The sequence below is a fragment of the Solea solea genome, chromosome 21, assembly GCF_958295425.1.
Source record: "Solea solea chromosome 21, fSolSol10.1, whole genome shotgun sequence".
Taxonomy (NCBI): domain Eukaryota; kingdom Metazoa; phylum Chordata; class Actinopteri; order Pleuronectiformes; family Soleidae; genus Solea; species Solea solea.
Window position 1 is genome coordinate 7,471,961 of NC_081154.1, and position 27,407 is coordinate 7,499,367.

Consider the following 27,407-nt stretch of genomic DNA (forward strand, 5'->3'; position numbering starts at 1 on the left):
AATACTCTTATACTATACTGTTATACAAAGGCTTTATTTAACTCATTCTTATTGTAAAGGTAAGATTATTCCGGCTTTGCCTATTGTTGTTGCATCTAAAATTAGTGGGATTCAGTCTTTGCTGCGATGTCCAAAAATCTGACCGAAATGTGGATTCTTGGTTTGTACTAAATCTATATCATGTCTGATTTATTTGACTGAAAACTATAAAAATAAAAGGATTAAACCGAACACGTATCTTGTTTTTGCATGTTCATGTACATTATACGACTCTATATATATGTACTGTATATACGTGGCTATATGTGACTGTGTGTATATGAAAGCACGCTGTATAATCTGCCCATCACTAAAGGCTGCAGAGCTACTTTCTGGCTGGCTGCACCAGAGGCCAGTGACAACCAATGAGCGCCAGACGAGGGAAGTGAGCGACCAATGCGGCGCGAGCAGCACACTCTGCCTTTTTAAATGCAGCGGCATAGAAAGCCGGAGAACACACAAACCGACACGGCACGGAACACCATACAGCGGGCTGTACATGCAGAGGGTAAATGAGGACAACGTGACACGGTGATGGAAGCTGGACACAATCTGTGCATGCGACTGTGTCCTCGCTGTTAGCCCTCTGGCTCAGACGATATTAATCATGCTGGGATTTGTTTGATAAATGACGTTGACTTCTCAGATTTTACTGGTTTATGACATGGATGTCCTTTCTGCTACTGTCTTATCTGTCGTGTTTTAACCCTTTGGATGACTTCATGGGGTTTTCACTCAGCTACGATGACCCTCTGTCTGTCTGACTGTCTGTCTGTCAGTCTTTCAGCCCTGGCATCACACTGCTGTAAATCACATCCAGACACACACACATGCACGGAGGCTGTAAGCTCTATCCAGCTCTCCAACAACAACAAAAAAAAAAATCTAATCTGATTTATTGAGCTTGACTGCACAGAAAACATGTAGGCTAGCCAGGCTAAAAAGACTCTTTTATCCCCCTTTAACTAAAAAGGCCACAAACCCCAAGCCTGACTGACTGCCTTGCACATGGAATAGAGTGACCAAAGTGTGTGGTTCTGTCTGGAAATAACTTTGATGTCATTTATAAATATTTAATCTGATGCTAAATGAAAATAAAATGGCACGTAACAAAAAAAAAAAAAAGAATAAAGATATTTCCTGACTTCCAGGGGAAACTGAGGTTGGGAAGCACAACTTTTCAAAAATACACTTATTGTAGTCATACAACGCTAAATGCAAATCAGTGAAGCATTCCTTTAACTCAATGGAAGCATAGGCAGTTTCAGCTGCAGGTCTTCTTGGTTAAGTCTCTACAGGTTTGACACACCTGGATTTGGGCAGTGGGAAGTGTTTGTTAGCTGGTCTCTGCACAGATGTTTCTACTTCAGGACAGACACAGACTTATGTAAGTGATGGCAGTTTGCTTCAGGTCATTGTAAAGCTGAAAGGTGAACAAGTGAACAGTCTAAGGTCTTGGACTCTGCAGGATCTGTATTTGGTTGCCTCCATCGGTCCCCTCAGTTACATCCAGGCCACTGTTGGAAGAGTCCTGCTGGTTCCCAACTCCTTCTATTTCACAGTTATCGAGGCCACCGCTCTCCCGGGGGGCCACACGAGGCTTTAGAAATGGTTTTAAACCTCGACTTGATCTACGCCTCGCCACAAACTTTTATAGTGGAGGTCTACACGCAGTTTCTCGGATTCATGACTTGGTTTTATTTCGTGACGTGCAGTGTGAACAGAGGGACTGCGCATACACACACAGTTGTGTGTCTTCCTCCGCCAAGTGTAGTGAGTTTGCCTCAGGTGAACTTCCCTTCATGTCGGGGATAATTAAGCAAACAGGAAGTACACTTTGGAACCAAACCAAAAAAAAACGTCTTATACATAGACATTAAGGATGACTGAGTGTAGCTTGATGGGCAAACATACGATTAAATCCACAACACAATGAAGTGTGAAGAGAGGAAATACTGCATTTTAAAGCAATGAACACTGGTGTACATGACTCGACTCTCTCTCTCTCTCTCAGGGTGTGCAAGGAATTGCAAAATAATATATACTTTTCATGCAAACGGGATATGTGAACATCGTCCTGCTTCATGCTGCAGGGACTCTTTACAGCCGCTACATGCAGAGAATATGTAACATCCACCAAAGTGAACTGATACGGCACAAAAGGTTCCTCAGGGTGTGGACGCATTAACACCACAACAGTCCTAGTGTCATACGAGGTCGAGTACAATGCAACAGGACAGAGCTATTATAATGCTTTTATGATGAAAGGGGGGGGGTTAGAGCTATAGAGGAGAAAAAAATGACAGAGCACGGAAAGACTGCAGCAAAGTTACTGCTGTGCTTGAGTGAAGTCATCAAGAACACCGAGCTGCTGGTTCTGAAAAGACACACAGCGGGGGAGGGAAATGTCTGAGAATAAAGCATAAGTGGCAAAGGCTAATGAGTAACATATGGAAGGGAAAACAGAAAAAAAAAGAAAGAGGCAAAAACAGAGATGAATACTGAAATAGAAGGTGTGGGTGAGGGATAAAAAAAAATGACTGTCAGGGAGAGGAAATGGATTCAATGGAGTGGGGTGTGAAGCAGTGCAAGAGAGAGAGAGAGGCGAGGACAAGATGTAAGGAAGATTCAAATGAGGAAGAGGATCGTTTCCTCGGTGACAGACAGCAGAAAATGAAGCACGAGGAGAGGGGACGTTATTAAGGAAAGAATGGAAGAGAAAAAAAATGATGTATGGAAGGAATGTGATTTGAAATGAGAGAGAAATGACAATTATGCTGGAAAACTTCAGGAGACTAAAAAAAAAATGACGGTGACTGACTTGAAATTACACTAGAATTACTGCTCTGTGTTTTTACGCTTCATCAAACCAGTCGTGTGTTATATATGTTGTCCACTTATAGAACACAAAGGCACACACTGATTACATAAACTGCTTACTGTCTATTCTGCAGTTATAAACTGAAAGTGTCTGATCATGTGATCGGAGGAGAGCTGACCAATCAAAGTGAAAATGCTTACTTGCCAAATTTCAGATTTAATCGGACGCTAAGAGAGAACATTAGCGTCTTAATGAGTCACGGTGCAAAACGTGGATGTTTCACACAGCTGTGTTTAAGATCGACGCTATCGCCACTATTTCCAAGGGTGTGGACAAAGATTAGATTACATGCCGTCACCAACCAAAGTCAGTGGAATTGACATTTTAACAGAAAATGGCATCACTTCATCGTTTTGACCTATTACCTCACATGTTTTGTCAAATTCTAATTGGTTCAACCTTGAATCCGAGTGTATGTGCGTGCCAAATGGGACAGACAGGCAAACCTGAAAAACACAACACCTCCAGGGGCATAAAAAGAGGAGAGTGAAGCAGTGGGGGGAAAGCGAGTCACTAGCCCATCGCAGCAACAACAACCACACAGATTACTCTGTAGCCAAGGTGCCTCCTCCCCGACAATGGGCCAAATGATACTGCTGCGGCTTTCTACTGCTAGAGAATACCAATCAGCGAGGGAAGAGAGAGGGAGACAGAGAGATGGTCCCCCAGAGGTGCATAAATATATGAAACAGCTTCTGAGTCACTGGGCTCTTGGCTGGCTTCTCCTCGCAATTACTAACAATCAAGAAAGAGTCAGACAGAGGGAAGGCAAGAAAGAGGGAGAGAGAGAGAGAAAAGAAAAAAATCTCATCATTCAAGGACAGGGAGAGCGGAGAAGAAGAAATCTCATCATGCAAAACAGCATTCAAGTAGGGGCGGCTGTGGGCAGAGGCACATTTGATGTTCTCTCCTGACACAAAACTGTGGGTTTGCTGACAACTGGAATGGCTCTGGCTATGAAGATGGTAAATGGTAAATGGTAGGACAAAAGGGGAAACGTGACGGACAAAGTCATCTGAGCTGATAATTGATACGTGATGAGAGTGAAGGAGAACGGACCCAGCTGTAAATGGTTCCATGTTGGCTGCCGTCACATCCAGACCAACACGTCAATGCACATCAACAGGTACTAGCTCTATGAAGAGAGGTCCTTCATACTTTACAGTCAATAAATAGACCTATGTACACTGACGTGTAATATCAATAAATTCCACGTGTTTGCTCTCTCTACTTGTTACGTTCTGCTTTTCAGCTTCTTGCTTTCACACGTCTTTACACATGGCAACATCTGTACGGACACATTATCGACCTCCCCCCCCCCCACCCCCCAGAAGAGAACAAAGACAACAGGCTCCTGGTGAAAACCACTGAGGGTTTTAAAGGATCTCCAACATAACAAAGTCCACAGGCGGTCGCTTTACGTCGCAGCAACACACGCAGACGATTAAGGTCGAGAAGAGCCGCACTGTTGTGTCACCTAAGTTCCCGAGTCAATAAAAATGTCCTCAGTGTGATTTAACAGCATTACAAAATAAGATCAGCTCAACGTGGTCCGGCCGAGTCAAAGATTCATCACAGAGATGGATAGACAGAACACAGGAGGAGGAGAAAAGAATGGCTTTGTTGTAGGGGTTCACGGAGGTGTTAGTAATGTGAAGGAGAGCAATGGAATAAGAGAGCAGATGAGCTGAAGTAATATCCAATGACAGCATGAAGAGACATCCCCTCTTCCACAAGGTCACCTCTCCCTCCCGCCGTCTCTTTGCCTCACTCTACCTCTCGCTGTCAAACCCACATGGGAGCCGGAGCAGACGCAAGATGGCAAGAACGACAGAGAGAGCGTTGAGACATGAAACGCCGTACAGAGAGAAATGGGGGGGGGGGGGGGGGGGGGGAGTTGGGAGACGAGTGAGAGAGGAAGAAAAATAACTTGGTGCAGACACAGAACAGCGATAGACTGAGAAAAAGATGGGAGAGCGAGCTAGAGAGAGAGAGAGAGAGAGAGAGAGGGAGAGGCAAAGTAAACAGCCTTGAGGAGGAGTGATGTGACCCCCACCCTCCTCCTCGATTCCTCCTTCATCTCAGAGGATGTGTGGGCCCAGAAGAGAGGAGGGAGGGAGAGGTGAGAGGAAGAGAGAGAAGGAAAAGGCTCATCCAAAAATAGTTCAATGTTGTTGTAAAGACATTGCTGGGGAAAAGACTTAAATACTTCCTTTTGGCTGAATTGAGTTCGTCTTTGATGTGTTTGAAGGTGTGCAGCGTGTTAAAGCTTAGGCTTGTCCACTGAAAACACGGCTCTTTATGCCAATATGTTCCATAAAAGTTTAATTTATCAAATGTAATGTGTTAGACCATAGAATTTATTGTATCTTTGGAGGAATTTGTGTTTTAAATCAAATATACTTGTACAATTAATAATGACTATGCTATACAAGGCAGCATGTGAATTCAGTCATTTTAACACAATTGTCACATCATTTGTACGTGTGGCCAAATCAGTTTTATCCCTTTTTTTCAAACTAAAGTTATTCCCCTCTTTATAAGTATGTTAAGTCTCCTTGCGATTTTTGGGGTGCAACAGAAACATCACTGAGGCGAGTGTCTGACTTCTCTTACTGTACAGCCTGAATACTCTGAGGAGCCCTTGTGACACAAACCAACAGAGACATTGTGATGAATATTCAGTGGAAGGAAAAACAAGGCATTTGTTGTCTTTCTTTTTTTTTCTCTCTCTCTCTCTCTCTCTCTCTTCTACATTTTCCTTCCGTCCTCCCCTCTCACTCCGTCTCTCCTGATAATACAGCTCTAATAATAGCCGAGTTGCATCGAGACAATCGTTTGGTGGAATCTAGGGCAGCCGCTGCAGAGGCAGTAAGGGAAAATCCCTGTTGTCTTCTCCAGCCCGCATGCCTGCATGCCTGCCTGAGGACCCTGCAAGCTTATGAGTGTGTGTGTGTGTGTGTGGGTGTGTGTCGTGTGTGTGTGCGTGCGTGTGTGCGTGCGTGTGTGCATGTGTGTGTTAGTATTCTGTTTATCCTGCACAATGAGAAAGAGTCAGGCGACCGATTACTTTTTACCTCATGTGTGCAGAGGTGATTCTCAGAGACGGTGCTGACGGACGTCTGTAAATACAAGTGGCCAAATATTTTATTTGTGTTATGGTATGATTTTGACATTTGTGTGTTACAGTTATACTGAGGGTATGCGTCTCCCTTCAGATCAGTACATTTTTATGAACCCATAAGCATGCAGGTAAAAGTCTTACCCATGCAAAGTAGAGAATATGACTCAGGTAGGTTATAGTAATGCCAGACAAAAGGGTGAGAAATTGGACACTACACCGTGGAACAATGATGTCACAGTGAAATATTGTAGTTCACTTATAGCTAAATATCAGAGATACAGCCGTGACAGGAAAGCGAAGCTGAATGAAACCGGGCAATATCCTGTGAATGGCTGTGAGATGATGAGTACAGTGAAAATAATGTGATGATTAATTGTAGACTTAAAGGTTTTCTTACTGTGATGCCAACAATTGCCCTTTAAAATGAACACTTATCATAATAACACAAGCTCTCCAAGTCCTTTGCCCCACTGTTACTCTCCGTCTGACTGACACCGAAGCACTGACCCGTCTGTAACAATCAAGCAGCACCCGACATGAGCAGAGTGGACAGCTAAAACATCCACAGTTTTTTTTTTTTTTTTAATATATTTTTATCAACAGTTTCTCCAAACGCACCAAAACAAAGGCCCTACGCTGAAGGCAGTTCCCATGCCACAACTGTATCTGATTTATTAAAGCTTAGTACACATCATTAATGAAGCTTTAAATAAATATTTATTTAATTATTCAATATCAATGTAACCACACTGGTAACATGCACACACACACGGCTAGTCAGATTACCGTCACGTGAATACCCTGTGGTGTCGTGTCAGGCCAATATGGGAAACAGAGCACTACTACAGATGCATGTGACTTCACTAAGACTTAACAGTGTATGTTTGTGAGATAGAGAGAGAGAATATGAAGGAGGGAGACAGAGAAAATGTGTGTTTTTGAGGGGGGAGAGACAGAGAGAGAGAGATTTGGCGCTTTTTGAGGGACAGAGGGGAGGCCACGATTTTCCATACGCCATACACAGAGAGAGAGAGAGAGAGAGAGAGGGAGAGAGGGAGAGAGGGAGAGAGAGAGAGAGAGAGAGAGAGAGAGAGAGAGAGAGAGGGATAGAGGGTTGATGTACCGAACAAAGGAGACCTCTATTTGAGCGAACACTCAAAAGTAGGTCTGCACAAGGTTTGGAGAGCGACAAGAACAAGTGTGTGTGTGTGTGTGAATTGCAGAAGACAAATGGTCTCTGACATCTCAGGCTATAACAGCCTGGTACAAGAGAGAGAAAGGGAACAGAGATGAGGGAGTGTGAGTGTATACATTTATACTGCATGTGCCCTAAAAAGGATTAGTGATTTCAGAGGTTTCAAAGAGTTCAGACGGTGATCTCTCTCTGGACCAATATTCTTTAGTCAGATAAACAGCCTGATAAAAGTGGATATGACAGTGGGAACGATCACTATGACAAAGAAGAAGCTTGGGGAAGGGTCTTAAGGAATCACTGGACGTGGCTAACACCTCTGCTCGTAAGCCGACCACACACACACACCGCGTCCACGGCGGTACTTGACACAGGAAGCTGCTTCACTCCCAAACAAACATTACCGAGGGCCAAAAGATTGTCAAAGAGCAGCTGGACATTCTAAAATACGATGGGTGACACGCAGCACCATGTGTGCGGTTGGACAAACAAAACAGTAACCTGAAAACATCGTCCCAACATTCTGTGACAGACAAGGTCATGGGTATTAGAAATATTCTCACACACACACACACAAAGGTGTATAGTGTGGTCTGATCACTTGCTCCCTCTAGCTAATTCCTTGCATGTGTGGGTGTGGAGGGATTCCAGTGTTACCTGTCTCTCATCTGACTCCACACACACACACACAGATGCTTCCAGCAGCCATGAGAGTAGCAAAACTTGTTTTTAAGAGCTGCTATTCCTGCAGTGCTAATTGTGATGAAGGAAGTGGCTGAAGACACACAACTGCAGCCAAATAATTAAAAAAAAAAAAAATATATCAAACTCCACCCCACCTGTCTGTACTTTATGTCTACCATTTTCCCTCCATCTCATCACTTTAGACACACGTGGAAAACAAACAGTAGTTGAGTCGAGCGCTTAGTAGAGAGAAGAGTTGTCTTATAATAAACTTGGCGACAGCCCTGCGACTGCTTTTCCCTGAGTCATGTTCCCTATGTTCAGCCTTCAGTCACAGTTGGAGCCCGAGACGGTTGCACAGACAACGCCACAGTTGTTGGCAGCGGCAGTCAGAACTGACGCGACATGAATATCGACAGTGGTGTCCTTTGTCCAGATGTTTAACTGTACTTCAACACTGCCCAGTGATAGACTGATATCAATTTAATTCTGGTTCTTAATACTCATCCCTGGATACAACGTCAGCAGGCAGATTATCGGGCTAAAAAAAGGTGTTGTCTAACCTAGGATTTACTGGTGTAGCAGATGAAGACAATGAAGGCAGTAGAAAAAGCTGGCCAGGGTAAATGCTATTCACACTGCCAAAAAAAAAAACCCTTTCCAATTCACGTTTAGAAATAAGTAACAGCGTAAGAAACAAGCAAGTTATTCTCACAGTGGAAAAACAAATATAGACAGAAAATGCATGAATAGAGTCTGAGGATTAGAACATGTAACCTCCTTGGCCATATCATCCAGCCTTGGTTGCTGCCACAGTATATGGAATGTCTCCTATAACCACGAGGCCACCAGACACATGTCTTAGATTTCAAGTCTAAGTGAGTATATGAAGCTGTGTCAATTTCATTCTTAAAGGAGTTCGGGGCAAGTTAAGATCGAGCCGCAGTCACTGAATACTGGCGTTGAATTAGATAAGACGAACTAAACAGACCGATGACTCATGTGACGTAGATTGTTTTGATTGTGGAGTAAAAATAAGACTTTCTAGTAAACCCTAATATAATAATATAGAGAAAACAATGAGCTGTGTGAAAGGGTGCGGCCTCCGCGCACAACATCTGGTGGACTATTAACAGTGTGAAACACCGCTGAGCTGACAACAAGCAGACGCACTCTATACACCACAGTCTTTTATCCAATCGATAGTTCACGTTGTGCATGTGATAGAAATATGAGCCTGTCACACACACACGAACCCACACACGCTGCCGTCTAATGCCGTTATTAAGCCAGACCTTACAAATAAGTGACGTGTAATCAGACTGACTGGTTACCACGCTTCAATCGATCCTGTGCTTCAGTTGAAGTTTCTGTGAGGGTTGAGGTGCAAAGAATAGCAGACATTTCAACCATACATATGACAGAACAATGGTTCCAATTAAGACTTAAAATGGTGTTTATAGACCAATGCACAGTGTTCTTTTACGAGTTTGGAAAATCTTCTGAGAGAGTGAAAATACCAGATCTCTCACACACACACACACACACACGGCCTGCTCAGAAGATGAACTCATTAGGCAAATTCTGAAACCTCTTATCCACTTGCTGGCTGCTGGCTAATGAATGAGTGAGTTTCACACCACATGCATGTGCATTTTGTGTAGTGTATGTGCGCTTGTGTTAAGAGTGAACACATTAGATATGGTGGCGCTCAGCTGATTCAGACCCCCGGGGGGGGAGGGGGGGACTCACTGGTAAATAAACCCAGTGACACCATGAGTCAGGCCATGTAATGGTACACATACATACACACACACACACACAGTGAGCTCATCTTTTACAAGGTTCCCAAGAAAGTAAAATGATTTATGATGACCCCTTCAAGGTCACGGAAAGTAAAGCATTAAAAAAAACCGAAAGAAGCAATTTAATTTTGTAGTTTTCATAAAAAAGCTAAGATTTATGGCTGTGTAACTCGGTTGCATACACACAAAGGATTTAGCTGTCAGAACATCTACACATTAACATGAGCAGGACAGATAACCCTTCCCTTTTCTACCAGCCTGTTTTATTGTCAACTCCCCTTGCAACACTTCTGCTCATGTTCTCATGGTCTCCAGTTTCAAAATGCAGGAAAGATTCTACACTTAATGAGCACAAAGAGTCTTCAGTGCACTTATGTGATCATGAAGCATCTCTGTTGGCGCTTTTCCGTTATGCAGTTGCAGCGCGACTCGGCTCGACTGTACTCTACTCCGTTTTTATTGCTTTTCCATTAGGGATAGTAACTGGTACCTGCTCTGGCGAGGTTCCAAGCGAGCTGAGGCGATGCTAAAATGTGACGTCATACTGTCTCTGAGCTCAATGTTCAAAACAAGAATCACATTTTTTATTCCTTTTTAAACTGCAAGAGCATCACTACTGTGTGCTCAGGTATATATATATATATATATATATATATATATATATATATATATATATATATATATATATATATATATTTACATATGTGTTATTTGAATTCATCTTGTTATTATAAGAGTATGCCCATCCCCATACTGAGGAGGTACTATGTAGTAATGGAAAACGACGTGGCTGATACCAAACGAGTGGAGCAAAGCAGTTAGAACTGTATCATGGAAAAAAGTGTCATTTGTGAAAGAGGGCAGAGAATCCTTGGTAGTCGATGTAAATCTAGGTCAAGTTATCTGGCTGCTAAAATATTCAATAACCTGGGCATGACCGCGTGAGCCAGCAAACGTTCAGTTTTACAACAAACACATGATGTCTACTCACCTGCTGTAACTGTAAACACTCAGTTTTATAGAACATAACATTGACTGCTACAATACGACCCCACTGCTACAAATACAGCGGTACTTGGGGCGCTTTGACGAAGCACCTAACATTCTTACTGGCCTCTCAAAACACTTAACACAACAACAGGACTGCACAAGCTGGGATAAAACCTTCACCAGCCATTCGATTGGTGTACAAATACATAAATAAAGATTTACGACACAAAAGACAACTCCTCCGGTTCTTTTAACCTGATATTTCCATGGTAAACCAGCCTACGGTATTGTGTGACGATTCAGTATACATCTGTGGGTGTAACAAGACTCAATAAAGCAACTTGAGAACATTACACGTTCAAGGTCTGACAGATTTATAACTGTGGGAGAAAATTATAAATGATCAAAGCATTGGCACAAACTCCATAGACCGCAGGTTGCCATGACATTCCCAGGTGCGTGATATACTGTATGTTGGTGTAATGCTTTGTTTTCCTGCAGCAGATCTGCTGAATTAAATGTCACCTCTAATCTCCCACGTGCACCTCACTGGCTGTGTTGTAATGGAACAATTTGCGGTGGTTAATACACGGGCTGATTGTCTGCAGACATCGTAATATCATCATGAGAATCAGTTATTCAAGCTTCAGGGAATATAATAGCCGAGTCATTTTAAAACAAAAGGCTCTAATAGTCTGAAAGTGTCAGTAATTACTGAACTAAAATCTTTAGTTGGTGAAACACAGCTGAGCGAGTCATTGATATAGGAAACATTATCACCGTCTATACTGTACATAGAGTCACACAGCTGGCCCAGAGAAAAACATCACAAAGAAACCCAGATGCCATTAAACCAGGCCACCTGGACACTGTAGTGCACTGTTTTCAAGTGGTTTGGTCTTAAATAACCATAATCCATATCAGATAATCAAAGAAAAAATACACTAAACAACCCTTAACTGAACACATCTCCGAGACAGAGACATACCGAAACACCTGAGAGCTCTGGTTAGTTGAGGTGACGGTGAATTCACCTCGTATTTATCCAGTACACACACACACACACACACACACACACACAGGGAGAGCGATTGCGCTCAAACACAAAGAGCGTTAACCTCAATCCTCTGTCACAGTTGAGTCAACAGTCATCTAACCTGTATGTTAGATGACTGTTGTATGAAAAATGTAAAAGGCAGACATGACACAGAGAGTCCAAATCTTTTTTTTCATTATCTCACCAGAGCAAACAGAAAACTGTATGAGGTGTTAATGTATAGTGAAACTTAAAAAGATAAAGAGTTTTAAAGGCATCTGAGGTGCAGACTCATTGAACAGCCAGGAAGCAATGCTGCGATATTCCCTCTACTAAAGCTTCTAAGTAAGCCTCAGTCTTTTACCAAATCAGAGAAGGCCATAATCATGGGAGCCCCAAATGTGAGCTTAATTCTTGTCATATACTAGTCTGACGCGGTGGATTTGAGCTGCTCAAGATGTCACTACGGCGTACTCAAGCTGCTAGTTCCTGCTTAAGCTGAGACAGCATACGTGTTGAGGATGTAGGAAGAGGTCTGATGGTCTAATGGTAGAAAAATCAATATAAGGAGTCTTGACGTCCTTGCTGCAATAACAACAACATGTTTGTTTTAGGTTGGTTTGGTTTCTGATTCTTATTCATAATCAATTACTTTCTGTTAATCGATGAAGCCGCAGATGAACTCTTTTTATCGGTAGTTAGAGATGCCATTGTTATCCACAATGCAGTGTCAGGTACAGATGTTCATATCTACCCCACTGTTGAGGACAGTAATGCAGCCAAAGAGCCTTATTGAAGAGATCACGCACGCACGCGTACACACATACACTCACACGCATACACAGCAGCTTGCTCGCTACCATCTGTTCAATGCAGACTTCCATATTAGAGTGGTTTAACCAGACATTAGCGTGCACACAGTCACATCCACGGGGGACAGATTAAGGAGTTCTACAGTGTCTGTAGTCTGAAAATCAGTGTTTTCCCTCCACTGTGGGTTCCATAGCAGTAAACACGGGGGATGTCAACACAATAATAAAGTGTGTGTCACTGACAGACGCGCAGAAACAAAGCAAAGAACAAAGCAAACATGAGCTGTGTAAGCATTACCAATCTTATGAGCTTTCACGACGGCACTGCCGGAGACACTGCGGCCTCAGGTCTATCCATTGTTTTTCCAGTTCTTGCCTGAAAAAGCAATTTAATTCGGAAATGAACTTTGAGTGTGTCTTGGAAACTTTTCAAGTCTGTCACCTTCTACGGGGACACGGAGACCACAAGAGACAGCAGAAGGTAAATGGTCTGGCAGCACTATTTATTCATGGATAGATCACGTTTCCAGTACTAGTGCTTTTCAGGATGCGTCTCATCTCACTCCATGCATTGGATTTGATAGTCACAGCTGTCATTCAGTGTGAATAAGACAAGGTTAAAACAAAAACATCACTTCACAATAGGCAATATTCTGATTTCCCACAGATGTGTGGAGCTTTACAGCTGTTCGTCCCAAAATTGTTTGGCGTGCTAAAGTGAGAGACATATACATGGTGGCTGCTGCTTCACTCAAGGCACCACTGAGCCTAAAGGCAGATGTGTTTTGGCATTTGAAATTTAAAGACGAAGATCCTGGACAAAAGCAGACCCGTTTTTAAGATGCACAACACAAGACTATCTGCCAAAACTGCTTCAGGTTGGTACAAGGGCTTAGAAAATGACTTCTCTGGGAAGGTCAATCATATACAGGAAAAAAAACCCGGTATTTTTTATCTGGAATATCTCTCAACGACTCAGTAATGTTTATTTGACAGTGGCGATACCGATCTGTGGGACCACTATGTACACGCCATGTGCTGAAGGAGTCTGTAAGATAAGAGTGAAACCTCTGGCTTTAATGAAAAGGAATATCAATTAACACTAGATGTAGTTCACTCTTGTGTGTTTTCTGCAGCTGATAAAAACCCGTGTGGTCTAAGATCATCAGCTGCATGTTGTTAAAAAAAGATGACAGGAGCTTGGCAAACAATGACCAAGACAAAGGCTTTGGAACAATTAGCAGCTGGAGCGGTACAGGACACAGCCTCCTGGCCCACTCACTCACTCACTCACTCACATGAGGGTCGTGGGGGGGAGGGCTGGAGCCAATCCTGGCTGACATGTGGGCGAAAGGCGACGTACACCCTGGACAGGCTTCCTGACTCACCTCTATCTTTAATTGTCTGACTTGTGCTGCTCAGGTGGTAACTGCTCGCAACGCCGGTTTAATGGTTTCCCCTTTCCATCCAGCGGACGTGGATGAGCCTCGATCCAAACTAGTCAGGACTGAGCATACGTGGGCACATTCCACACCTGCACACTAGTAAGTGTGACAGGAAAAAAAAAAAAAAAAAAAGAAGCCTCTCTTTGTTTTCTTTGGCTTAACAAGTGGAAAAAGAAAAAAAAAGGAAATGTGTCCGTGCGACCGTTCGGTATGAATAGCACCAAGTATGGAGACATTTGGACATTTTTGCATGAAACAACATGTGTACACACAACACACACACAGGATGGACAGCCCACACAACGTCCACATGGACTCTTGTAGACATGCTGACACAGAAACAATAAACTGGCCTCAAGACTTCGACTTCTTCTCTTACTCCTCTGAGACGTGTCTGCATTCTTTCTCTCTCTGTCTCTCTGCGTGTCTCTCTCTCTCTTCCTCGTGGACATTTGCCTCAGACCTTTGTTTTTAATGAGACCACAAACCGTGTTGGTGATGGAGTAAGTGTGAGTGAATAGGCAGAGAAAGAGCGCGAGAGAGGGAGAGAGGGAGGGAGAGGGCAGCAGACAGAATGACTGACAGCTTGGTCTACAGCTGTCAGTCATTCTGGAGCTTTCTGTTTTCAAACTGGTGGCCAGTGACTGACATCACACGGATAGCCTTTCATAATTCTGCACCATTACGGCCACTTGTCAGGGTTGACTGAGTGTGTGTGTGTGTACTTGTCACCTCTTTAGGACATTTTCGGACAAAAACACTGACCTTGTTAGGACTACGAGTCCATAGACGCCAAAACCTGGTCCTACTTAGGCAGAATCTCATTACTGAGGACGCGTTAAGGGTTAGGGCATTAATTGACTTGTCCAAAATGAATGGAGGTAAATGTAGTGTATACTGCATGAACCTGAGCAAGGTTTTTAACTCTTAAATTAATGCAACCTGCAAATATTAAAATTCTCTTCTGAAAACTAGAGCATATCGCGGGTTTTCGTGACAATACGTCCGACACGCGTGCAATAGTGCATGTATGTGATGTGTGCGAGAGCTGCAGCGCTGTCTGTGTTTGTTAGCTTGTTAAATCTAATCACAGATTGGTTTAAATTTAGCCCCGGCTTAATTACACAGCACATGAGACTCAAACCTCACCACACTATTCTGGAGTCCAAAAATATAAGGGTGATCTTGCCGTAACAAGGCCTGTTTACTGTCGGCTCTGTGAAGCCAAAACCGCAGAGAGTAACATCCACATTACAACCAAGAGACAAAGCGCTAACCTTTTCTGTCCAAAAAAACAGGGAAAAGGTATTTTTAATCTTTAAGATTCTTGAAAGTTGAAGAAGTTTGCTTTTAATTACTAGGAACCGTGTCAAAATGGTTTTATGGTGCCTTTTTGTGTAAATTTAAAGTTTAAAGGGCCCGCAGTATCTGAATTAATGTGGACTTTGACTCGGGCTTGAAACCTTCAGCTGTTCAGCCGACGACAAAAAAAGAAAAAAAAGAAATAGAAACTCCAGTGAAAGCTGGAGATACACAGAGGAGCGATGACTCAACCGCGAGCTATTTAACGCAAACATCAACAAAGGCAGTGTGTGCATGTGCGTGAGTGTGTGTGTGTGTGTGTTTGAAATGGATCCAGCAGAGCAGCAGAACACACATTCTGCCATGTCAGGAAAAACGCTTCTCTCTGTGTTTGCAGTGAACTATAGTAACTTCTCAGTCGGAGCCAAACTTAACTACATCCTGACATCAAGATCGCACACATGAACAGATAGACCTGAATCAAAGAGAAAAAAACTGGACGGGAGTCAGGACTTTATGGAAATGAAAACGATAAATGTGGCTTAACCTGGTCTGGTCTGCGTTAGAAACACAAGAAAAAACGGCATCATATCTGCTACAGCTACGTCTGACCTCCACACTACAGACCTTTCAAGCCCCCAGAACAGAGACATTTAAAAATGCTGCCGGCATCGCAGACAGGAACAGAGACACCGTATTCCACATTTGCTTGCGACTGCCCAATAGAGGTCACAAAGAAACATAACCCATAAACATAAACAGGTGACCAATAGGATTACTTTTGTGGCAAAAAAAAAAGAAAGCGTCTTAACAGGGCTGTAAAAAAATCAAAAACCTTTGGAAAAGTAAATGGGTACATCTCTGCATGCGCAGTGTTTTTCAGGTTTCAGTGCAGTTTATGGTCAAATGGACTCATTCAAACAATTCTTTGAAAACCTCGTTGTCACGATCTGTAGAATACAAATGTGTGTGTGTGTTCTGATTAGGACTCGCAAAGTCGACGCTTATCTCTAAAGCCTCCAAAAATGATTAAAGTGCACGCCGTCCAACAAATCAACTTTACTGCATTATATGAAAGGATGACATGGAGAGTCGGTTGTTTGACCAGCAGCCAGTGTTAAAGTGAGGCCTGTATGCCAAGATTTTATACAGCCGGTCGTATATTTGACTTTATCACTGTCAGCCCGGGGTAGGGACACAATTGTTGACTAGTTAACCAAAAAATTAATTTGGACTGGATCCCCTCTGAGTTCAAGGAACTAGTTATAGGCCACCCACGTGCATGTTTGTGCCTCTGACATAGGATTATTCATGTGTGGTCTCCATTATGCGATGCACTATATGTAATGTGTGTAGTATATTTGTATACGATAGCTGAGACTTGTATATTATTGTTTAGTGGGATAAAAAAGAACGGGCCTGAGCCATAACCCTCAGGGAAGCTCCACGACATGAAATAACCCTCAAACTGACAAAGTCTCTCTATCTCTCACTCACACACACGCACACGCACGCACACCCTTACACATGTGTGAAAGCCAAGAGACAAACACAGCAGGATTGTCGAGCATGTTAATTGAAACCAGACACTGAGAACCTCCGTATTCCATCTCTCTTGTGCTCTGTCTCTCTCTCTCTCTCTCTGTCTCGGCCTGTTTTTCCCCTCCTTCAAGTGTCTGATCTCACTGTGAATACAGTTTGTATCTGTATTCCCTGCGGGACAAGAGGTGGCACTGCCCCATGCCTCGCTCTGTGAAACTGAACCCGTGTCCCAGGTAATGTTAGAGGTAATTCAATTACAGGACATGTTATGTCACCGGCACTGTTTGTTCACAGCGTCTCCCTTCTCCCCCTGCCTCTTCCCTCCACACACACACACACACACACACACATATTTCTCCTTGCTGTGTGTGTGTATATTTCACCACTGCGCCCCGTCCCCTCCCCACCGTCTCTCTCAGAGATGGTTTGAGGTCAACTGGCTCACGTGTCTTCATCTCCTGCTACAGCATGTGGGTTAGAAATTCCACCATCCCACCGTTTCAAATTGCATGTTTCCTGGCTCGGAAAGAGTTCGCGCACGCACACACACACACACACACACAGCAGAAAATATATTATATAAGCAAAAACCTGCTAGTTTGAAGACTAAAAACCATGCAGTCATTTTTAAAAAGGTAGACCGTAAGGCTCGTTATTCAACACTTACTTTTTATTTATCATTTTAAGTTCATTAATATGTGTGCGGAATGTTGTTTGGGCGCAGTACGGGGAAGTAAAATGTGTCAGTGTTCGGGCACACAGTGTTTCCTGTGTTTCCGTTTCAGTGGTGAGCTGCCGTGTCATTCTTTTTCATTCACAAACGGAGACGTTGGCTACTGTTCTTATCTTCAGCGAGTTACCGAGACCCACGGGTCAAAGTCCACCCACTCGGCCGACAAACGGAAACAGAGGAGTCAGCCTAAAGTGTAGCTTTGGCTGTTGCCATGTTGTTTAAAAGTTTATGGATTCAAAATAAAGTTTCAATGACATGATAGTAGCGGATAGAAAATCTCATTTGACCCGGCTTAAACTTAGAGGAAGTTGACACATGACTTAGTGACAAATATGCGAACATGATGTGGCCTAGAATCAACAATAACTTCCAGATTCATGAGCAACGCCCCCCCCCCAAAGTGTCAAAGGCCAAAGGAAATGACTTGAATAGACCCAACTGAAAACTGTGATTCAACGGCTGAGCTGTTCTGTTGTGGAACGTATCTGGGAAAAATAAGCTCACTGCTTCCTCTTAAAAGGGATTGAAATGGACAGTGATGAACAAAAGGAGCTGTGCCACTGGATTCATAAAAGTACGAGTGTGTTTTTAAAACTTCAATCATACCTAAAGTGACAAAAATAGGTCTAAAACAAAATAAATGTCCAGTATTTGTCATATTTTTTATGACATCTCTCTAAGAAAAACAAATCAGTTGTTACAAATTTACTCGAAGTACTTTATTCTTTGCGGCTGACTGTTGTGCTTTCCTTTCAACAACAAAAACTATAACATTGTTTTAATTTTTGCATAGATAACGCTCCTGCCGGTGAAATCCGTTCGCAACGGTTGTCATTCAAGGCCGCCGATGATCCGCCTCAGTCTGACAGTCATGAAAGACTTTCTCCATGAGGAACCTTCAAAGTAAACACACACCCAAACAAACAGTATGGGGTTCTCCCCTGCAGCAGCCAGCCACTTTACTGAGCTCAGAATCATGTGGTGATAACAGAATTGGCTCATTTGCTCTCATCACAAGTAAATCAGTCCGTCTCCTGTGTGTGTGTGTGTGTGTGTGTGTGTGTGTGTGTGTGCGTGCGTGCGTGCGTCGCTCCCAGAACTGCTTTACCTCAATTGTATCTTGCTTCAAACGCCCAGATTTGGGAAACCACAGTGTCACTGATATTCAAATGATATACAAAGAAGTGCCTTGTACTGTTTGACTTAGCATCATGAAAATAAAAGGATTTAACAACACAATTGAACTCTGATTAAGTAAGTAAATAGGCTTTGTGATGACGGAGAGCCCTGTGTGCCGAACAGAGTTTTATCAAATTTTATCATGACTGATATAAGTGTGTGTGTGTGTGTGTGTACATAATCGTTTACAGTTAAAATTCACCGGCACCACATAAACCGTGGCCTCTTTGCCAATGGGCATAAATAAACAAATCATACATGAGACTAATTCCAAACATTATGTACAGACTGAGCTGTATGGGAACAGATCACAGATCATGGATGTAGATATTAAACAAATGAGGAGGTTGTTTTATTTTCGCCTGATTCCCATAGTATATTTTTAGTCGGGAAAAACAACGCTGTTGCTATTTAATCTGTGCTAATTTAGTTTACGACATAAGTAACGCGAGTTCTTTATTTATTTCCCAACATTAATTACCTACGCCGATATAGTCTAATGCAAGCCGGCACAACAGCTCTGCTGCAAATCTTATAATGACCCAATTCTGTTAAAAGGTTTGAGAAATGTTAATTCGACTGATGCGGTTTGCTCGTTAATGTGGTGGGCAAAACATAAGAAACGCCTCTCAATAAAAATGCAGCGCAGTTCAACAACCCCACTGCTCACCGTGGCTGTTTGTGGTAGACTGTTAATGTTGTTACACCGTCTTCAGGCACAGCGACTCCATAACCTGCCCACCTGCTCCACCGTCTGCTTCTCAGCTATTAAACACATTTGCTTCAGTCCCTCCGCGTTCATCAAATAAATACCAGTTCAATACCAGTTATTATTCAGACACTGGAGTTACACACTGAAAGAGTCTGCTCTGTGCAGCAGCGCAGTCACCTCTCAGAGTAATGAGACAATTTAGAAACTGTCTGTCTGAAGGTAACTCCTCTGATCTACACACACACACCTCTACAATAAAAGCAAAAGCTCCACTGACACTGGTCCAACGTGTCTTTTTGTCTCGAGTGTAACGGGGAACACCAGTGTTGCGTTTCCAAAATGCTTGTCACGGTCATAAATGGAAGCATTCACAGCGACAGAGTCCCGTCTATTGAAAGCAAAAAAAAAAAAAAAGCTTCACGAGCATGAATTGTGCTGCCAGCAGTAGCAGCGACAGCATTACCCTGTGGTAGTCGCAGACGCCGTGCCAATAACATTAGCGGCAGTGTTAATAAAGATTATATGAAATTTTTCCATTTGCCCGTGACGAGAGTGGATGATTCAATTGTCTCCGGTTTTGAAAACAGCACTTCAAAAACATCTTCAGAAACTAGTTTAGTCTAATGACGTTTCTGAAACACACACACAGGCAGGCAGACACGTCGGATATTGTCTCTCTCCATCATGCTAAAGCTGCCTTAGAGCTGTGAAATACTACAGAGAGGCGGCACACTGTGCTCCACGGGGCTTTAATGCTGCTCTAACTGCACGGAAACAGCACAAGTGCGTCTGAGTTAAAGAATATAAGACCACAACAGTGCAGGTCAGAGTCAAATGATAAGCAAAGGAATGCAATATCATTTATTATCAGACTGCATAAAGTTGGTGTGCAAAACAGCTGAAGGAAAACCTGAGGCGAAACCAAGTTCAAGTCAGTCCACCTGCATCACTTAAGCTTCACCTGAGAGGTGGAAAAGCACAAGAAGGTGAAAAGCTTTACTCGGTGTCAGACTTAAGAGTTTTCTAGAGGCAGAAATCTTCAGTCTCGACTCCAGTGTGAACTCCAACTTCACAAAAACACCAGTCAAAAGATCCAACACTACTTCGCCACAAGCCGCAAAGTTGGATTCTGTGAAATATGCTCACGAACACTTCACATTTGTGCCTGTTGCAGTTCCTGAGGGCCCTCAGGCCCCTCTGGTTGTCAGCACACATCCCATCATGCCAGGCCTCAACTTTTTTGCTGTCAGCCGTCTGTCTGTACTATGCCCGAAGGGAAACAATCAAACTTCAAGACGGTGGGACACAAGGAGACACCTTCAAACAGAGATACAGTAAAATAAGCAGCGGAGCTTGTGTTCATCAGGAGTGTTTGTGCACGTGCTTGCGTGCTTGTCTTTGGCAGCCTTACAGACATCTGCTGTGAAGGTCAAGTTTCAGTCTGTATGGAACCAATCAGTGGAGCCAGCACTAGAACACCCCTCCCTGCCTTCATCTGCTGCACTGGGACACACACACAAAAAGGAAGCATTCACAAAGCCAAGTATGATTTTGCACACACACACGCAGACACAAAAGTTATCTCCGTGTGCACACACACACACTACACATTCAAACCTGTACACTTAAAGAATGATCCACAGACACACACCCACATTAATACATAATATATAGGCGGACTTGGAAGTTGCCAAGCAAGCACAACACACATTGACGGGCACATGTTGAGAGGGAACCTTGCCCTAGATTCTCGAGGAACAATCTCATGTTACATGTGGCCTAGCGGGTCTTTGTCAGGGCTGCACTTAAGTCTCACAGGCTGGCATGTGTAGCCCTGCAGAGGCACTGCATCACTTTCAGCTGGACTGCACATTATGTTTTTATTTAGTGGCCTTTGTCCCGTGTGCTTCTGTGCTCCACACTTTAGTAAATAAGGGTTTTTACAAAGCTATATTTATAGTTCTCTGCATCAAATAGGGTTTTAGGGCCGAGACACAAACAACAAAACATGGCAAGAGCAGTCTACTTCTGGGTGGACGGAAAAACAAAACAACAAAAAAAAAAAGACGACCACAACTTTAAAAGGGAAAACAAATTTCGTTCCCACCGCATTTCATTTCAGACATCTTAAATGTATATAAACCACATAATGTTCCAATCCAGGAGCTTTACTTGTTTTCAGTGTTTTCAGCTGTCCCGAAGTGAACACATTTTTTTAACATAACAATTGTGACGTCACCCATACATACACCCAATTGCGCCATATTGACAGAAGTTCACAGACATTACCTGCATCCAGGTTTTTCCAGTGACTTCCATTCAAACAACTGGAGCTATTTCTGCTGCCCCCTTGGCTATTCATTATATTCTTGCTTCCTGATTGACTTCACAGAGGAAACTGGAGTCAACAGTCACTGTGATCAACTTATCTGTGTCTTTACAAGACAACAAAAGAGATTCAAAATGAGAAGAGATGACAAGTGGCTAGTGCTGCCTCTTTTGCTGTAACAATGTAGTGCTGCAACGTCAACAGAAACTTTGGACTTCACACAACACGAAACCCACTATCTGGTTTTTTTTTGGACTAGTTCTTAGTTCAAACAACAGCATTTACACAAGTCACATACAAAACAGATGTTCAAGTCATCAACTCTGGAGTCTGACCAGTGTTTGACAGTGTCACAAAAGTTTCAGTTGAGATTTGGACATCTCAGAAGTTAAAAGGTAACTTTTTTTTTCAACAGAGCAAAAATAGACCTCCATCTTTGGGGTTTTGACACCAATCTGCATCAGAAGGGAACACACTCATTTCTTCATCTGCTCTATTTTTGCCAGTGATCCTTCATTTTAGGGAGCACATTTGATTACAAAAATGTAAAACACTGGGTTACAGTGGTGAATAGGTTGAGCAGTGTGGGTCAGTTTAGTGGAAACAAAACAAAACATAAGGAGAGTCAGAAGTAGTAATTGAAGCATCGTTGCCCTCTTACCATAGCTGCTGCCACTGCAGAGATTAAAAATGATCACAATGAGTGCATGCCTTAAGTGCAATGGATTAAATGAAGTTCCCCTCTAAGACATTTCCCTGGCTCCGCTGTTTACACTTGAGAGAATGGAGCGCTTTATCGTTACAACATGCAAACAGCACCATGTCTCTCTCTCTCTCTCTGTCTCTCTGTCTCTCTCTCCATTCACCAGCCTCATTACACTGCATGACTCCACTACTACAGCCACTCCTCGCTTTTTAGACATGTGAGAGTAAGTGACTGTTCAGAGCGCAGAGACACACCCGGCACACTTAGCTTTCACAGTGTGTCACATTGGACCTTAATTCCACCTCCCTGCAGCAGAGAAGCAGCCTGGCTGACTGGTTGGTTGTGTGGCCGCCTGTTTGACGAGCTGTACAGATTCACGCCTGCCACCGCTGAACGATCCGTGCAACAAGACCAACGGCGGGACTAATTGTGCACCATCATGGAGAGTTATTAAGAGCTGATAAATACTAGCATAAACAACCGTTTGTGTCACTTAAACGCTCACAACTGGTGACCCATATGATAACAAAGTAATGCGTAAGAAGACATTGACAGATCGACTCAATTTAGTGTATGAGTTGTATTGATATTAGTCTGTGTAAACAAGGAACTCCAGGAGTCAGGCCTAAAAAGTAGGTCAGATCATTTATAATTTAACTGTGCTTCATACAACAACAACACACACTAAAATTGTAGAATTAGCCAGAAAAACAACTGCTCAGTTTGATAACGAAATGTTTTAACTGCCAATCCACGATGATTCTTGCTACTATCACTCGGTCTTTTCTTCTTGCATGTTACAATTCCCACACAAATACATTTCTGTTACCCTTTCCTCATTCTCTGTGAAGCTCTGTGGTGATGACACAGTCGCTAATCTTTCAAGGTATTATCAGTGCCCGAGTATCGTTCCCTTTTTCATCACACTCTTATCACGTGACCCTACCAGTAGACCGTGGACAGTGAATACTATGCACTGCTGGAGCTGTTGTCTTTGTAAGTAGCTGCATTGTTTACAAGAGGTGAACTAAATGAATACGCAGCACATTCAATACGAGATTTAAGTCAATCGTGTAAAAACAGCACAGCTTCTCATTTGCAGCTTCGGTTAGTTTATGCTGTTCATCAAATAAGCTCAAGTTTTTGAGTCTCGGTGGCATAAGATGCGTAATGATCATTTTGGACGTGTCATTTTTTATCTAATATATGATTATAGATTGATTTAATAGAAAAAATTATAAATAAAAATAGTCAGCACTTGGGTGGGAAATAATCATTAGAATAAACGACTGAAAGACACCGACTGGTTCTACAGAGAGAAGACAAGGAGAACGACAGAGGGAAAGAGAGAGTGTTGACAAAGTTCTTTCCTCTCTCAGGTAACAAGAGTTAACTTGTTTTAATTGCGGTTCGCATTCCAGCTCAGACATGTCAAATACCGGGTCTGCTCACACCAGCGCTGAAGCAATAAGAGTTTTCAAAGCAAATATACACAGTATGATTCAGCAGCTCAGGCACTGTGGGCGTGCTGCGGCTTGATATCTATTATGAATATTACACGTAGACACTCAGGTTGATGAATCACCTAATTATGTTAGTGGTATCACTTATCACGGCAAAGTAAAATAAAATTAAGAAAAATACAATAAAATTGGCATAAGTCACAGTAAATATGAACGTCCGAATATGTGTTCTTTCAAGAAAGAATGATAACCGCTTCAAAAACAGAAACCGTATGATAATAGCCAATCCATTTGTCAGAGAGAGAGAGAGGAAAGTTAACTCTGAGGCATCTGGAAAGAGTTAGCATAGCGAGCTCTTGAACAAAAGGAAGAAGTGGAGAAGACAGAGAGGAAAGCCAGAATCAAGTTCACATGGAGACCGGCGATCCAGTCATGTACAAGAGCATTACACAGCGCAGCTGCTTGGACCATTTACACACAAGCACAAACTAATGATCAGTCGATGATCAAAAAGATCACTTCACAGAAACACTCAAAAATCAAGCAGGTTTTTTTTTCTTTTCTTACATTTTCATTTCCTCCCCCGAACACTCACACTGGTAGTATTACTCAAGCTGTGTACCAAGGCTTTGTAATTCAATACACTGGTGGAGGTCACATTTTAAACCGAGTTGCAGAACTAAACTGTACTTACATACCCCCGCACAACTGTTTTGTGTTATTGTAACTGGTAATGATTATGTATGGACTGTGTTCCAATCTGCATTAGGTACATAGATTTAATAAAAAAACGTGCCTCTGGTGTGCAGTGATGACTGAGAGTGGTTTGTGTTTCATTAACAGGGTGGAGTTGTGCACAGAGACCATTTTTATCATGCACTGGCTCCAGTCAACAATCATTCTTCAGCAAACAGTGGGACTGGTTCACTATTCTCTTTCATTTCCACTTGATTTAACTCCACACTCTCCAGCGATATGTGGTGATGTGCTGCTCTGATGGCAAACCTACTCTCTGACTGCAGTCTTTTCCCAACATTATGAAGGTGTTGCGTCATTACTGCAGTTTCTTGCTGGTTAGACTTTTACAATGGCACTTTGGAATAAGCGTCTTTCTCACTCATTTAACTCATACGGTTGGTGATTTGATCCTCTTTCCAGACACCACAGTATTTGCCTACAGTGTAGGTTCACACCAGAGTTTTGTGCTAAGATCTGTTGCTGCTTGTCCTGACACTGGTGTTGGAGGAGGAGGAGATGGGTGGAGGCCAGGGCAAAACAGAACTGGGAAATACCTGAAGTCTGTTGGCAGGATGACTTGGCAGTTTTATGTTTCTCCCTCCCTGCATGTGGGATTCCACTGATCTCCCCGGGACCCTAAGTAAAAACCTGCTGGAGGGCCGTCTTACCTGACCCGTGAGCCGTTTAAACCATTTACCACCGAGTCACACCTGACACCACAGTGCTCCCACTACAATCCCCCTCCTTTAAAACAATACATCTATGACTTACAGTATGTACATTATATTTTCTATAGAATTTTGAGCTAAAGCAGTAATGCATAACTGTTGGTTAACAATTAACGTTTGGTTATTATACTATTTGGTTACACTGCCTCTCTTTGGTGCGTCCTTCATATGAAAATGAGCTCTGTCTAGCAAAACTATCAGTCCTGACTGAGGGAGCATTTGTGAGTAAATAACGCTATAGTGTGCAGCTGATTTAACTTTAGCTTTAATGCTGTGTGATCTCATTTGACAACGGTTTAAACGTAACACTGAGATTTGGCTAACAACACACACACAACAACTGTTCTACATATCAAACATCACCAATAGTTGTGCTGTCACATTCACATTCAGTCAGGCACTATGTCTGGACATGTCCAGTGCTGGACTTGTGGAGAGAAATTAGGTCACAAATGAGTCTCCCATGACCCCAGAAAATGAATAGTAACATTTACAAATGTGATTTGCGATAATTACATTTCAGACAGTGATTTGTGTGTAATTTTGTGGAATCACAACTGTGAATTCCAATAAGTAAAAATGTGTAAAAACTATAACTCACATTCCTATGTAATTGTTTACATGTGTGCATCATGTATCACCTGATACACAGGTCATGTTTGTGTGTGGACATTCAGACGCCTGAGGGTGTAGAAAAGCAACACACTTGGTCTGATTTCAAGTATGTGTGGGTTAAAGACAATGTCAATAAAGGCCTTGAGGTTTGAATGAATGAATTAAAAGGCTTTTTGAGGCTCTCCTCCAGTCAATATGATGCTTTTCACTCTTCCCCTTCTGCTCGACTCTGTTCTTTGAAATCGGACTAAAACAGTACTTCACTTGTTTGTTTTAGTGTGTGCACAGTTGTGCCGCGTCTCTGTGCTGCTGTACTGTGCCATAATCCAGTGCTGAAGGAGTTAAATTCTGTGCAGTGGGTGAACTCAAAGGAACTGGCGTTCACGTGGCTAAGCCGCTGTTGCTATGGGAGAGAGGCCAGACAGAGGAGAAAGAGACCCCTCTCTCTCTCTCGCTCCATCTCTTTCACATTCCCATTTTCTCTCTCTTGTTCTCTCCTTCATCCTCTGCTCTCTTGTTCGCTCTCTACCAGAGAGCCTGGTTGGCTGGAAAACCAAACGACTAATTAGAGTACACAGCGTGCTCTCTCTCTCCCTCGGTCTCTCTCTCCCTCTCTTCATTTTTCAAATAGCTTTCACTCCGTCTTTCGCTTCAGCTCTCTGGAACATCACTCTCTCCGTCTCTCTTTCTTCCCTTCATCTGCACACCTCACGGTCGGTCTGTCCCTCTCCTCCGCTCTCCATTTTTCACTCTCTCTCGCTCTCTCTCGCTCTCTCTCGTTCTCCATTTTTCACCTCCCCTCCTCCCCATATCAGAAAGCTAGCCAGTTCATCATGCACCAACTCACAAGGCCAGGCTGAACACGCCAGTGTGATTTTTAAAAAAAAAAGAAAAACGTTACAGCAGACACACAATCTCTGCAACCTAAGTATATTAGAAACTTTTTTTTTTATTGCGTACTGCAATAGTTAGTAAGGCAAAATAACACGTATTAAATTATTTTAGTTGCGGTCACACATGACAAGCAGTAAATCCATATATCTGATTGGCTAGAAGCTGCAGATGTTTGATGTTGCTCTGCTCCAAAAATTATTGAAATAAATCAGTTATTATCCATTTGGATTTTTGTCTGTATAATTAATCAAATAATTAAGCAGATTCACTAGTTTTCTATCAATAAATGTGGTCATTATAAAAGTTATGAGAAGCAAAAAGAGCGACTGCCATTCGATATTTGTGATGGTGACAAATAATGTGGTCGTGGACATACTCGGGTTTAGGAACAGTGACTGTGTAATCACACAGTGGGACAGGACGAGAGGAGACCAGACAGTTAATGAGACAACAGGTCG

The 27,407-nt window shown here is 42.7% G+C and overlaps 1 protein-coding gene across 5 annotated transcripts in view; it reads right to left on the bottom strand.

Annotated features, from left to right (window-relative positions):
- The window catches only part of jmjd1cb (jumonji domain containing 1Cb), a 92,503-nt gene that overhangs the window by 55,750 nt on the left and 9,346 nt on the right, over positions 1-27,407 (bottom strand). For 3 of the 5 annotated variants that reach the window (XM_058620150.1, XM_058620151.1, XM_058620152.1), the window contains exon 2: positions 5,998-6,042. The exons of the other annotated variants lie outside the window; for them this stretch is intronic. In XM_058620150.1, coding sequence (XP_058476133.1) covers positions 5,998-6,042 — 45 coding nt within the window. The remainder of the gene's footprint in view (positions 1-5,997; positions 6,043-27,407) is intronic. 5 annotated transcript variants of the gene reach the window in all.